This window comes from Rhinolophus ferrumequinum, chromosome 12, assembly GCF_004115265.2.
Source record: "Rhinolophus ferrumequinum isolate MPI-CBG mRhiFer1 chromosome 12, mRhiFer1_v1.p, whole genome shotgun sequence".
NCBI lineage: Eukaryota > Metazoa > Chordata > Mammalia > Chiroptera > Rhinolophidae > Rhinolophus > Rhinolophus ferrumequinum.
This window is the reverse complement of record NC_046295.1, coordinates 68,014,206-68,028,651: the sequence shown is the minus strand read 5'-3', so window position 1 is coordinate 68,028,651 and position 14,446 is coordinate 68,014,206. Positions and strand designations below refer to the sequence as shown.

The 14,446-nt window shown below is 41.4% G+C and overlaps 1 protein-coding gene and 1 long non-coding RNA gene across 6 annotated transcripts in view; one reads left to right on the top strand and one right to left on the bottom strand.

The window, feature by feature from the left end:
* The window catches only part of ASTN2 (astrotactin 2), an 836,425-nt gene that overhangs the window by 514,647 nt on the left and 307,332 nt on the right, over positions 1-14,446 (top strand). For all 5 annotated transcript variants that reach the window (XM_033122811.1, XM_033122810.1, XM_033122808.1 and 2 more), the window contains one exon: positions 6,091-6,257. In XM_033122811.1, the coding sequence (XP_032978702.1) occupies positions 6,091-6,257 (167 nt within the window). The remainder of the gene's footprint in view (positions 1-6,090; positions 6,258-14,446) is intronic.
* On the bottom strand, positions 3,364-7,510 carry LOC117031903 (uncharacterized). The gene is made up of 3 exons (XR_004424641.1): positions 7,328-7,510; positions 6,951-7,210; positions 3,364-4,190 (listed from the first exon to the last, which is right to left on the bottom strand). It is a non-coding gene; the product is annotated as an uncharacterized LOC117031903 (long non-coding RNA).

The window sequence follows — 14,446 nt, the reverse complement described above, 5'->3', positions numbered from 1 at the left end:
GGACAACCACTAAAATCTATATAAAGACATATGCTCCAAACATATAATAAGTCAAAATGGAATTCTAAAAATGTTCAAATAATCCACAGGAAAGCAAGAAAGAGAAATCTGAGACATTAAAAACAGAGATCAGGAAACAGAAAATAAAACAGTAGACTTAAGTCCCAAAATATCAATAATCACATTAAATGTAAATGAACTAAGAACACAAATTAAAAGACAGAAATTGACAGAGTGGATTAAAAAACATGACCCAAATATTTGCTCACTAAAAGAAATGTACTTCGCCCAATGATTTAGGCAGGTTGAAAGTAAACATATAGAAAAGACATATACGAGGTAAGACAATTAAGTTCTCGAACTCATCCTAGAAAAAGTGCTACATCTACATATCTCTTTACTGAATATCACTAGTCACCTTCAAAGTACTTCCCTTGGGAAGCTGTGCACCGACACCAGTGCCTAGTCCACCCTTCAAAGCAATTTTGGAACTCTTTTTCTGGAATGGCCTTCAGAGTGGTCATTGTATTACACTTGATGCCCTGAATGTCATCGAAATGTCTTCCTTTCAATATTTCCTTTATCTTCAGGTAAAGAAAAGAATCATTAGGGGCCAGATCAGGTGAGTAGGGAGGGTGTTCCAATACAGTTATTTGTTTACTGGCTAAAAACTCCCTCACAGACAGTGCCATGTTTGCTGGTGCATTGTCATGATGCAAGAGCCATGAATTATTGGCGAAAAGTTCAGATCATCTAACTTTTTGATTCAGCTTTTTCAGCACTTCCAGATAGTAAACTTGGTTAACTGTTTGTCCAGTTGGTACAAATTCATAATGAATAATTCCTCTGATGTCAAAAAAATCAGCAGCATCATTGCAACAAGTTCACAGACTTAATTGTCACACCTCATACAAATTGAACAAAAGCAGGAGAAGCTATATTAATACCAGATAGAGCAGGCCTTAGAGCAAAGAAAGTTACTAGTGAGGGGCATCATAAGATAAAGAAAGGGTCATTCACAAAGAACACATAGCAATCCTAAATATTCATGCATCAAACAACGGAGGTAAAAATATGTGAAGCAGAAACTAATAGAACTGAAATGAAAAATAGTCTATATTCATAGTTGGATAGTTTAACAGTCCTCTCTCAACAACTGCTAGAACAATTAGACTGTCAACATGGTAGAATAACTCAGTCACATTATCAACCAGAAGGATTTAGTTAATGGAGAACTTTTTGTGTGTCCAACAAAAAGAGGACACACATTCTTTTTAAGTGCGTATGGAATACCTACCAAGATAGACCACATCCTGGGCTATGAATAAACTCTCAACAAATTTAAGAATTCAAATCATACAGAGTGTGTTCTCCATCCATAATAGAATCAAACTAGAAAGCAATAGCAGATAACAGAAAAACCTCTATATACGTGGAAACTACACAATACACTTCAAAATAATCCAGGAAGTCTCAAGAGGGAAAAAAAGTCACTGAACTGAATGAAACTGAAAAAAGAGAAAATTTTGTGGGACACTTGTAACATAAAAGGCAAGAAAAGAGAAGGCATAAAGATCAGAAAGGAAGAAATAAAACTACCCCTATTGGCAGATCACGTGATTATCTAAGTAGAAAGTCTCAAGGAATTGCATATAAACTCCTAGGAGTAATGAGTGAGTTCATCAAGTTCTCAGAATACATGAAAAATATGCAACATCAATCGTATCTCTACATACCAGTAATGAACATGTGGACATGGATATAAAAATTAAAGTACCATTTGCAATTCCTAAAAAAATAAAAAATAATGAAACACTTAGGTGTAAATCTAACAAAACATGTATGCGACCTGTATGCTGAAAACTACACAATGCCAATGAAAAAAAGCCAAAAAACATCTACATAAATGGAGTGACATACTGAATGGTACGAATGGATTAGAAGACTCAATATAGTAAGGATCTCCGTTCTCTTCAAGTTGATGTAAAAGTTTAATGTAATTTCTATCAAAACTGCCGCATAATTTTTTATAGATATAGGTGATATTTTTTCCTGAAATTTATATGAAAGGGTACAGGAACTAAAACAGGAAAAACTTATTTTGAAAAAGAAGAATAAAGTGGAAGAAGTCACCCTATATCTAGACCTTATGGTACGGTAATCAAATTGTGTGGTGTTAGTGGAAGGACAAATATATACATTCATGGAACCAGCATAGAAAACCCAGAAATGACCCACACAAATAAGCTAAATTTGTGTTTTTACAAAGTTACAAAAGCAAATTAACAGAAGAAAGGGGGCCTTTTCAAAACAGGGTGTTGGAAGAAGTGTCCATTCATAAGCAAAAAAAAAAAAATCAAACCTCAATTTAAGTCTCACACTTCATGCAAAAATTAACTAGAAATGCATCATAGAATTAACAGTAAAACAACACTTCTAGAACACACACACACATACACACACACACACACACACACACACACACACACACACGAGAAAATTGTTGGGATTTAGAATTGGCAAAAAGTTCTTAGATTCCCAAGTATGATCAGTCCATAAAAGAGAAAATGATAACTTGGATTTTTTCAAAATTAAAAACATTTGCTCTGTGAAAGCTCATTTGAAGATAAGACAAATCACAGAATGGGAGAGAAAATATTTGAAACTCATATGTCTGACAAAAGTCTAGTGTCGAGGGTATACGTATAAAGAAACTTCAAAACTTAATAGTAAAAAAAAAAAACTCAAAAAATCCAATTACAAAATGGGCAAAAGACATCAAGAGGCATCTCACTGCAAAGGATATACAGATGGAAAATAAACACAAAAGATGTTCAGCATCATTAACTAGTAGAGAAATGCAAATTAAAACCACAGTGAGATATAACTGTACACCTATCAGGATACTAAAATAAAACATCCTGACAATACCAAATAGCGATGAGGATGTGGAGACAGTGGCTTGCTCATACATTGCTGGTGGGGATTTAAAATAGTACAACCACCCTGGAAAAGTTTGGCAGCTTCCTAAAATAATTAAACAGGCAGCTACCGTATTCATTTATTGAGTGCCTATTATATGCTGGTTCTGAGCCAGGCACTTCAGGTTGTTTTTTCATAGACTTTAGAATTGACTCCAGGAGAGGCATTATTATTCTCTGGATGAGGAAGTTGAGTCTTTCTCTGAGATGAAACATTTGCCTAGATACTCAGTATCAGAAACCCTGCATGGAATGTAGGCTTGCTTTCAGCCCACACATTCTTGTCTCTAAGTTTTCTCCCCCAGGTAGAGAGGACACTGCAGCTCCAAGTTCACAGGCAGGGGAGTGGTGGTGCCTGCGCCAGTGTTCTGATCGCCAGTGTTCTGATCGTTCCCTTTCTAGTATACTAGGATGTGTCCCTTCTGCTCCAGTGACACCTCCTACCTCTAAGAAGACTCCCCAGACCAATGCCTCTCTATTCCGATATTCCCCAGTCATTCATATTAGCAGAGTTTTCATTTTTCCTCTCGAGTTATACTTGCCTTCTTGGTGTCTGACAGAGATATATATTTCTTATCTCAAACTGGATTCTGAGTTCCTTCAGGATACCCATAACGGCAGGTACCATTTGCCGAGTACTTTTCTAAGCACTTGACACATTTGTCTCACCGAGTTGGTTATCTATTGCCACGTAACAAATGACCCCCAAATCAAGCAGCTTGAAACAGAAAGCATTGTATTAGTTTCCTAGGGCTGCTGTTCCACGTTACCAGGAATTGGGTGGCAGAAGACAACAGAAATTTATTCTCTCCCAGTTCTGGAGGCTGGAAGTCTGAAATCAAGATGTCAGCAAGGCTGTCCGCCCCCCGAGAGCTCTAGGGGAGAATTCAGCCTCTCCCAGTTTCTGGTGGCTGCAGCATCTGTGAGGCTTGTGGCCATCTCAGTCCAGTCTCTGCTCTACCTCCAGATGGTCTTCTTCTCTGTGGGCGTAATCTCTCTGGGCCTCCGTTGTCAGGATGTTTGCAACAGCATTGGATGATCCAAGGTGATCTGTTCATCTCAGGAGCTAACTAAATCACATCTGCGTCTCAGGAGCTAATTAAGTCACATCTACTTACCATGGACAGTAACATTCACAGGTCCCAGGGGTGAGCAGGGGGACATGTCTTTGGGCGCATTATCAGCCCACCATACTGCCTCATAGGTTTGCTGTGAAGATGAAGTAAAATACAGGTAAAGTGTTTAGATTGGGCCTGGATTAAAGAACACATGTGTTTGGCAATCAGCAGGAGATGGGAGGAACTGTGGTAGTGCCCTGTCCCAGATAGCTCCTGTTACCTGCGGAGAAGGTCAGCTGTCCCCTTCAGCAGCGCTCACCCGAGTCTGTGCTGACAGACAGAGACACAGCCACAGCACCAGCAAATGGCTCCAAGTGACCCTATGTCCACGTGCCCTCCTGTCCGACCGTAAATGCTCCCAAACAAGCGGAGGCTGTGTGTGAGCTTGTATTAATATGTACAGCCTTGTGCTTACACGGAAAATTGATTTTTCTTTTTAAGCACAAAATGTAGCCAGTTTTCTATAACCTATTCTGCGGTTTGACAAAGGCCATTTATAACCTACTTTCTCCGCCACCCTTCCTGGCGCCAGTCTCAAATGTCTCGAACAACTCGGTCGTGCATCTGTAATTATGAATTCTTCTTACACAAAATTTAATTTCCAGGAGGGCTGGCCTTTTGTTTGTTACTGTGTGTTTTGTAAATTAATTTGTGTGTGTGTGTGTGTGTGTGTGCCTGTGTTTTGTTATTGATGTTGTACAGGGGGACGGAACGGGGTGCTGGTTAGGAGGGAGAGGTCCGTTGGGAGGGTGTTTTAATCAGCAATGTCCAGTGATGGATGAAGAGGGCTGGGCTCTGGGTGTTAATCTTTGTGGACAGGAATTGCCAGCAGGGTGACTGAAATTAAAACCTAGTTCCTCATTTTCTCTCCCAAATGCCAGAGAGTTGGAACCGTTTCTCCACCTGCTGGACTGGAGATGAGCTCATCCTCATCAAATAATGGAAAACTAAATTAAATAAATAGCCACTTGCCCCTACAGTGTAAGCTCTTCCTTTCACAGAGCACGTAGCCGGTGCCAAGAGCATGCGGCTGAGGTCACTCAAGGTTGGCATCGCTGGGGTTTCTTAGGGGCCAGAGGGCAGCCATTTGGTTACCGGGAGGAATGAATGTGCGTCTGGCAAGGCAGAGGGCTTTGCTTAGACAAAAATTCCAGTCATTGTTGGAGATGTTTAAAACACCTTCATTTATTTAAGCTGGAAAGTGAGGCTATTTAGAAATATCCCTCCAGTGGCAATTGGGAGGCTGGTGTAGGGGAAGCCAGACTCTTCACAGGCTATGGATGTGAGTCTGAGGGTATTTCATGCAGGGCTCCAGCCACAAGGCTGGAGAAGTGGTGACAAATTCAAGACAGAAAGGAAGAGACCTCACATTTGATGAGTACCAAATTGGGGCCAAATTTTGAAGTTTAAACTGGATCACACCTCCATGATCAGCCTAAGCTTCTTAACAAATTCACAGGTGTAGGAGCTGTGCCCATTTAAGTGATAAAGAAGTTGAGGCCCAGAGAGGGTATCTTGCTCTGGATTTGACAGAGAGAAGGGGAAGAGCTTGAATTTAAACTCATGTTGACTAGGAGCTCTTTAAACTGTATCTGGCAGCCTCTTTAAGTGACCTTTATAGCAGCAGACCTTATTCAACAACTATAATAAACATAGTTATGATGATTCCAGCAATATCAATAGCATATTTGCTATATGATTGCCCCAGGAGCCACAGCATTCTAAACACTTTGCAGACATTATCTCCCTTCAGTCTCACAACTCTACCAGGCAGATATTGACAAAAGGCCCATTTTACAGGTAGACACACTGAGGTTCAGAGAGGTAAAGGGACTTACCCAACGCCACACAGCTATTTGTTGGCCAAAGAAAACTTTGAACCTGTCTTATTGGTACCCAACACCAGCACTTTTTCAGAAGGTGGGAGGAGAGGGTGTGATGGGACCCGCCGCCTCCTCAGCCATAACTCCCGTTTCTTTCTCTCGGAGCAGTGTCCTGAGGAGCTCAGGCCCATGAAGGATGGCTCCGGATGCTACGATCACTCCAAAGGCATCGACTGCTCCGATGGCTTCAATGGCGGCTGTGAGCAGCTGTGCTTACAGCAGACGCTGCCTTTGCCCTACGATGCCACCTCCAGCACCATCTTCATGTTCTGCGGGTGAGTGTCCCCGAAGCCCAGCCATTCCCTGACCAGCAATGGGGGATGCAGAATAAAGGTCAGGAACTACAGCTCAGTCAGATTGGGCCTGACTTCCAAAGAAATGGCTTTTCTGCCTCTGCTCTTGCAGCTGAAGAGGTAACAGGCAAGAATAACCTTCTGCTGGGTATTGGGAAGAATGATAATAAATAGGACCCATGCTCAGGCTGTGTCTTGGGGTCCGGATTCGTTTCTGCCCAAATCCGCCCCCCACCTCCATCCCCCAACCCCCCTACCCCCACCCCTCCTACCCCCACCCCGCCTTCTGCCTCGCCCTACAGCCCTGGTTAGTGTAGTTAGGAGACAGATGCAGACCCCTCGTAGGTGCACTAAGAAACCAGTAGGTGTCCCAAGAACATAGGCTTGGCCCAGGCTTTCAACTCTGTTCTGGCAGGAATTTAGCAGTGCCACGTTCAAAGTTTAGCTTCTCTGCACCCTAAGTGCAAGGATCATTAACTAGGGGAAGGGAGGTGGAAAGGAATAATGCAGACAAATGCCAAAAGCTCATTGGAGTTTTAAAATTAGCCTGAGATTGAAAGAAGGGACACACCAATTACTACCAACTTGCTGAGTGACCTGGGACAAGTCACTTTCCCTCTCTGAGCCAGTGTTTAACCACCTGTTAAAAGGAGATCTTTGGACAACAATGCCTACCCTTTCTTCCAATGTCCCTCGTCTCCCAGGTAGAGGACTCAGTGGCCGCTACCCCTTTCGTTCGTACATAGCATCCAGCATTGTGTTCGGTCCTCAGCAACTACTCAAGAAAATGGCAGCAGTTCTTCTTCTTCTCTGTGTTCCCTTTCTGATGATGTCTTCGTGTTAGAAAATTTGCTCACCTTTTGACATTCTGTGACTCAGAAAAATTATCCTGTGCTCGCGTGAATATTAGTCATTGAAGTATACTCAGTGCTTTACTAAGATAGAAAAGCAGAATAAGGCATGTAACAACTTTTTCAGTCTTGCATATTACGAAAAAGAGGGTGGCGGGTATGTATGGGTTTAATCACAGTTTAACAGAAAATTGGTTTTACCTGCGTGGTCCTCATCTGAGGGGTCCAGTTCTCCTTGCGGGGTTTATTTCAGGATCTCCCTCAGTGCCCCAGTTACACTCGGGGCTTCAGGTGCCTTCCAGCAGGTGTTGGAGCAGCCCTAGATATGCATCGGTAAAATAAATAAGAACTAAATTAGTGTATGCAGACCTGAACTCATAGCAGTCTGTCTCTCCACCGTTTAAGTGACTGCAGGGCAGTGTTCAGTAAATTATGCATGGGCTTCGATCTGAGGCTTGAATACAGAATCAGTTCTATTCTTACCATTGTTGTTTCTCTCCCTGCGTACTTTGGGTGAGGTGTCCTTCTCTTGCAAACAATAACAGCTACAGCCCAGGGACACGTAAGGGATTTCGATTTAGTAACTCTTACCACCCTCCACCCATGGCACCCTGCTGAGGTCAAGGGAAATCCACAGAGTGTGGTTCTAATCCTAGATCTTTACCTTTAACTCTCTGACCTTGGACCCCTGACCTGCAGGTTCCTCATCTCTAAAATGGTAACAATATCTACCTCAATGGAATGTTGCCTGTAGAGAGTGCAAAGTAATTTAGGCTTAATAAAACTCCATGAAGGTGAAGTAACATGCCCAAGTGCACAGGGCTAGTAATGTAATGCGCTGCGTGACCTTGAGCAAGTTGTTTAATGTCCCTGTGCCTCAGTTTTCTCATCTGTAAAACAGAGATAATAATAGTATCTCTCCATAGTTGTTATAAAGACTAAACGCATTACATTAATTACATCACAATGTACATGAATATTTGTAAAATAGTTTGGATTCGTGCCCTGCAGGGAGTTAGAACTGTCTGTGTTTGTTAAATAAAATAACTAAAGTGAATGATAGTAATGACAATAGCCCCCCGCCACTTCCTCGGTGACCCTAGATGCTCAGCCTCTTGGTTTTCTGTTCTGGGAGGCAAGGGAGAACTAACCTTCCTACCTGGAAAGGTCTCTGAAAGCTTTAAATTAGATTGAATGGGTGGGAATGAGCTGTGAGCTGATGAGGCCCATTCAGATGCTGATAAACAGGACAAAAAAAAAAAAAAAAAAGAAGGAAAACCCAGGTCTCCTAAAACCAACTGCACTGTCAACACGTTTTGAAAATTGTCTACTAAGGATGCAAATGAGGAGTTACCCACCATTGTTAGGAGCACTATAAACAAAACAATGAAAACTATTAGCAGATACTATGCAAAAGTTGTTCTAAAGAAATGGCGTACTGGTGAATTAAGCGAGAAAAGCAAACCCTCGCTCAAGAGGACCTTCTCAGCTTGCTCAAACCTCTGACTTTTCTAAGAGTTAATTGGGTGCAAGTTTAACAAACCCCTTTGCAATAATAGCAGCTAACATTTACAAAGCGCTCCCTGTGCGCCACGACTGTGCTAAGTGTGTTGTGTACGTTAGCTCATTTAGTTCTCAGAACAACTCTACAGGGACTTATCCTTATGGTCCCCTTTACTGTCAAGAAAACCAGACACGGAGTGGTTGAAGAACTTGCCCAAGGTCACACAGCTGGTAAGGAAGGGCATCAGATTCAAACCCAAGCCTGGCTCCAGTCTCAGTCAAGATAGACTGGATGTCACTGCTGGCCACTGGCCACTTCTAGCCCTATGGTTTTGAGCAATCCCTAAACTTCTCTGAGCCTCTTCTCTCAAGCAGAATCATGGTGAGGATTTAATGAAATTATACAAAGGCTGGCGCATTGAAACACTTGGTAAGTGTAATTAGTCTAATAGGTATAAAGCCACCTCAGTTAATCATTCAATGACTGAATTGTATGTCTGGCTTACCTCTATCTCCAGCACCTAGGACAGTGCCTGACATATAGTAGGTGCTCAATTTAAAATTGTTAAATGAAGTTCCTCAGTTAACATGGCTACGGAAGTTGTTCGCAGTCCGGCCTTTCCAGCTGATTTCCAGCTATGTCCCTCTTCCTGAATTTGGCCTCTTGGCTTCAGCTTCTGGATTTTGACATTGTTCCCTCTGCCTCTTCTTTCCTCCTCTCCTGTACCCTTACCATTCGCCCTTGGCTCTTTAGCTTGGACAGCTCAGTGTCATCTCCTAGTCTCGGTGCAGGCGTCACACCACCATTTCCAGCAAGACTTCTCTGAGCTCCACAGGGGTGCAGGGGTGAGGTGTGCAGTTACCCTGGAGCTAGATAACAAAATATCTCGTCCTTTCAAGTGGGTTCTATTTAAATATTGGCTCAATAATTATTGAGTGGGGTTAGGGTATGCCAAGAAAGGACTTTTATTGTTTTATTTTGGTTGGTATGTTTCCCTTTCTACCCACAAGACCCTCTTACAAGGGGGAGGGCCATTTACAGTTAGCCTTATATTCCAATGTATCCCTGTGAAATCATGACACCCCTTACAGGCTGGACCTCTGCCTAGCTACCCTGGTTATCAACCTCGAGTCAGGCCAAGTTCCCCCCAAATGAGTGAAGAATCCTTTCTCTGGGGTCACTTACTCCTCCATCCCCACACCATGATTCTCCCCATGGGAGTCCCCCTGCTCTGTTGACTTACCTGCTTTCCTGTCTGTTCCCCATCATCCTGTGAACTCCTCATGAGCAAGGACTGGGTTTTAGTCACATGTGTGTCCCCGTTGTCATTCGTCATGGTTTGGCCCAATGACTTCTTCAAAACCATAAATGTTGAATTAAGGAATCTATCTACCTCAAATTGGTTGCACCTACTCTGTGCCCAGTCTTTTGTGGGATGCTGAGAACACACAGAAGTATTGAGTACAAGTCCTTGCTCATCGGGGGCAAAGAGAACCCTGAGGACAGGTGTTTGAGCCTCACTTGGTCCTGATTGACATTGGTAGGGCACAGGCACCCGTACAGTAGAGAAGCAGGTAAATCTGAGATAGGTTGAGAAGGTCATTGAATACTAAGCTGACACATTTAGAATGAAATCTTATAGGTGAGGGAACATTCCCTTCCTCTAAGACCTTGGCAGGTTACCTAGCAACCATATTTGTTTCCTCTGTGTGTGTGTGTGTGTGTGTGTATGTTTACAATGTATACTGTGCATTCTTTCAAGAGAACTTAATATTATGCACATTAATCCAACCTGTAAAAAAATGGATACTCTACAGATAGGACTGATCAGAGCCACTTCTAAGGAGAGAAAGGGTAAGGGAGAGGATGGTTTCAGGAGCCTGAAATGGGAGAATATCTCAATATGAGATAAATTTAGCTCTGTGCTTCTTGGCAACCGAAGTAAACAGAAAAAAAAAAAAAAAAAGGTTGATTATATAGTTGTCCTTGCTTGAGGAAAGAGAAAGCTGTGATTTTGGTGTTGTTTTTTTTTTCTTGTTTTTTTCCCAGAGGGTATACACCTTTTCCTGATATGATTCACTAAGAAAAATGTTCTTATATATTTCTATGTAAGAAATAGTCAGCAATGTCATCAATATTTTTGAAGTTTCGATATTTCTCAGATCATTATAGGAAGAAAATGAAGCCCAGAGGGTGTCACAGCCAGTTAGGAGGTGAAATTGGGATAGAAGATATCCCAAGCTTTTCTCTTCTAATTTGAATCTATTCAATGTATTTAAATGTAATTGAATTAAAAATACAATGAAAATGTATTTGAAAACATGGCCTCAGAGAGCACGTCCAGCCTCAAATAGCCCTTACTAGCCTATATGTTTAATGTCATTTGTAAGTGATTTAGGAGGGAGAGGAGATAAATACATGTGTTTAGAATCCGTCATTATCTGGAAGCTGTTTATTTCCATTGTTGAAGCTGAAGTCCACTCAAATAGTAGAAAACAGTGACCCCCAGAGTGGACTCGGAGATCTTAAGTTAGACTGTCAGTGACTACTTGCACAGGTGTTGGGGTGGAGGGTAGCATTCATTCAAGCACTTGTTCCGTTGCAGTTTGCAACGTTTAGCTTAGGCCTGAGCTCTCACCCCTCTGACGTCTGATTGAAGGATGTGAAATTTACCGCTCATAGTTAACATAGAACATCTACGTTCCAGGTTCTTGTCAAACATTACAACCATGTGCTCTCTGCTGTTTGAAATATTTGCAAAAGCTCAGGTGAAAGTCGTATTCGCAGACAATGGATGGAAGCACACGAAATCCATCCATTTGTTCAGATAGGTGTTTTCCAGTGTGGCTTTTGTGGAACATTAGTTTCATGAACTATTTTAAAGATAAAATAGGGAAGTTCAGTGGTCAAGCCCATGGGGACATCTGTATTCTGTAACTGCCTTTTGAAGGTTCACAGTGTACTTGTGGGTGGTAAAGGCTCTGACAAGTCCTGCAGTGGTGAAATATACTGCATTTCATTGGTTCTAAGGTGTCCATGTTTTCCACAGTTTAACATCTCTGAAATTAGGGTATGTTTTACCACCGCTAGTTTGATAGTTTAATTAGAGAATCTTTTTGGTGTGCTTTTTAGTGTTAGCTGAAATATTAGTGTTTCTTCCCAGTGTTGGGGGTCTGAAAGTAGATACAATATGGTATATAATTTAGCCCAGAGTTCCTCATGAAATTACCTTTTCTTCCCTTCCCTTCCCTTCCCTTTCCTTTCCTTTCTTTTCCCTTCTTTCCCTCCTCAACTCTCTTCCTGTCTCCTCTGAAGAATGCTCTTGAGTGAGTACATTGCAATCAAAATGGACTTTCTAGAAACTCTTAAATTTTTCCCATAAGTGCAGCCTGTCTCTGAGAACAGTTTCACGAAACTCCATTTTGGATCATGTTGAGATAATCCTGAGGACCTTCATGAGAAAGACTCCTGTGACTTTGGTTAGTGGGGTTCAGGCCGTGGAGGGCCAAAGCTGCTGGGTCACAAAGAGTCCTGGTCCTGATGACCCCAGGGTGGATTTCTCATAGGTGTCAGGATCAGTAAAGCTCAGAGGCATCTGTTTCTCTCTTGCCTTGGTTGTAGGTGCTTAGATTCATTTCTCACATTGGCCCATGTCTATGGGATGTGCAGTTTCTGGAGCTCTTCTTGCCCTTCGCTTTTCTCTATTTTTCATTTTTTCTAGGACTTGATTCCCTTCTCTGTTAAAAAAAAAAAAAAGATTTGTTATCTAGGCATTTTAATGAATAATTGTATTGATTCCATAAGCCATTGAGGGATGAGTGACTGAGTGAGAAAGTAGTCACATGACTAAATAAAGAACTACTCTGCTTGGAGAATCGGTATAACTGCTATTTGGAAAAACAAGCACATTGGAAGAAGTTGTACGTGCTGAAGTGGAACAGGCACTAGATCTGGAGTCAGGATCCAAGGTCAAGGCTCTGATGTTTCCAAAGTCTCCGTGGGATCTTGGTCAAGGAATTGAAAATGCCAAGCCTCGGGATCCTGTGTGGCAAGGTGGACAAGAAAATCCCCATCTCATGATGCTGCTATCAGGACGAAGAAAAACACGCTCTTGACTGAACACGTATAAGGTTTTATGGTACAAGCTATAGAGTCCCATCAAGTTCCAGTATTCTCTGTGATGTGATGGGGATGTTAAGGGTAACATGTTCGTTGCCTTCGGCTGTAATGCCCAGTTTGTATCTTTGTATTCATTTTATGTTTTCCATTTTGGCATATGTATAAATATAGTCTCATGCACATCTTGGCAGGTTTCCTGTGATCCAGCACTCTTTAGAATTTCTGTAAGAAAATCTCCCAGACGACAGAGTGTTCTAAAGGAGCACTATAATTATGTCATTTGGTACAAAAATAAAATTAAAAACAAGAAACCAACAACTAAACAGACTTTTGCATAAATCATCCTGTGCCCTGAGGTGGCCTGAGGGAGAGAGCTGCTTACCTTTCAAAACTCGGAGGAACATTGGCCTTTATCAGTGCCTATTTTTTTTCTCCCTGCATGTCTTAGGGTCTTACTAAGCTACCCTGGGCTTTTTTTCTCCCCTCCTTCCTGTCCTGCTAAGCCAGAATCCTTTTCTACCCCCAAGCAAAGGAAAATCACCATAAGCCTACAGTTGTAATATGGACACACACAATCTTTCTCTCTCTCTCTCTCTCTCTCTCTCTCTCTCTCCTTGAAATGTGAACTCCTAGGTTAACTTCCTACCACCACTGTTAACATGATATACCTCCATGGGTAAGTTGCTTAAATTCTCTAAACCTCAGTTTTCTTATCTGAAAATGGGAGCAATACCTCACTCTGTGAGTGTTATGCATTAGTTTCCTAATGCTTCTGCAAAGAAATTACCACAAACGTACTGGCTTAAAACAAAACAGATTTGTTATTTTACAGTTGTGGCAATCAGAATTCCTAAAATCCAGGCATTGGCAAGACTGCAAGACCAGAGGCACAGCCTGCTTCTCCAGCTTCCAAGTCATATGGTCTTCTCTGACTCTGACGCTCATCTGCCTCCTGTGCTCTTACAAGACCCCTTGTGATTACGTTAAGCTCACCAAGATAATCCAAGAAAACCTTCCCATCTCAAAATTCTTAATCATATCTGCAAAGTTCCTTTTACTATGTAAGGTAACACATTCACAAATTCTGGGAATTAGGACGTGGACAATTTGGAGGGCCATTATTCTATCTACTACAGGTTGAAATAAGGAACAAATAAGGTCATGTATAGAAAACAATTATACTAGACTATGGAATCTTGAATGCAGGGCTGAGCTTTGCATATATGTGTGTGTATACATATATATAATATATATATATGCATATACATATATAATGTATGTATTTACTTTATATGTAGCACATATGTGTAAATTTGCACATTTAAAATATATGCATAATACACATATAATTTATTTTCAGTGAATGGCACAGAAAAGTTGCCAATTATGTAGTTTGAATAAATTAAAAAAAAAAAAAGTCAAAGAAGGGCCAATCTACTGGCTGTAAGAAATCTAAAGGGAAGGCAGCAACTAGGATCTGAAAACCACCAGAAATAAATTTGCTTTCCTTGGGAAGTGTAAATGAGCTAATAGATCCCAGGACAATCATAGATAATAATAGAACAGTCATAATGACACTAATGATCACCATAATAGCTGAGGTGTAAATTGTCTACTAAACAATGGATACTATTTTATCTTTTTTGTAAGGTATCTCCAATTCTCACGTCAGCTCTGTGATAAGGGTTAGTATTGTC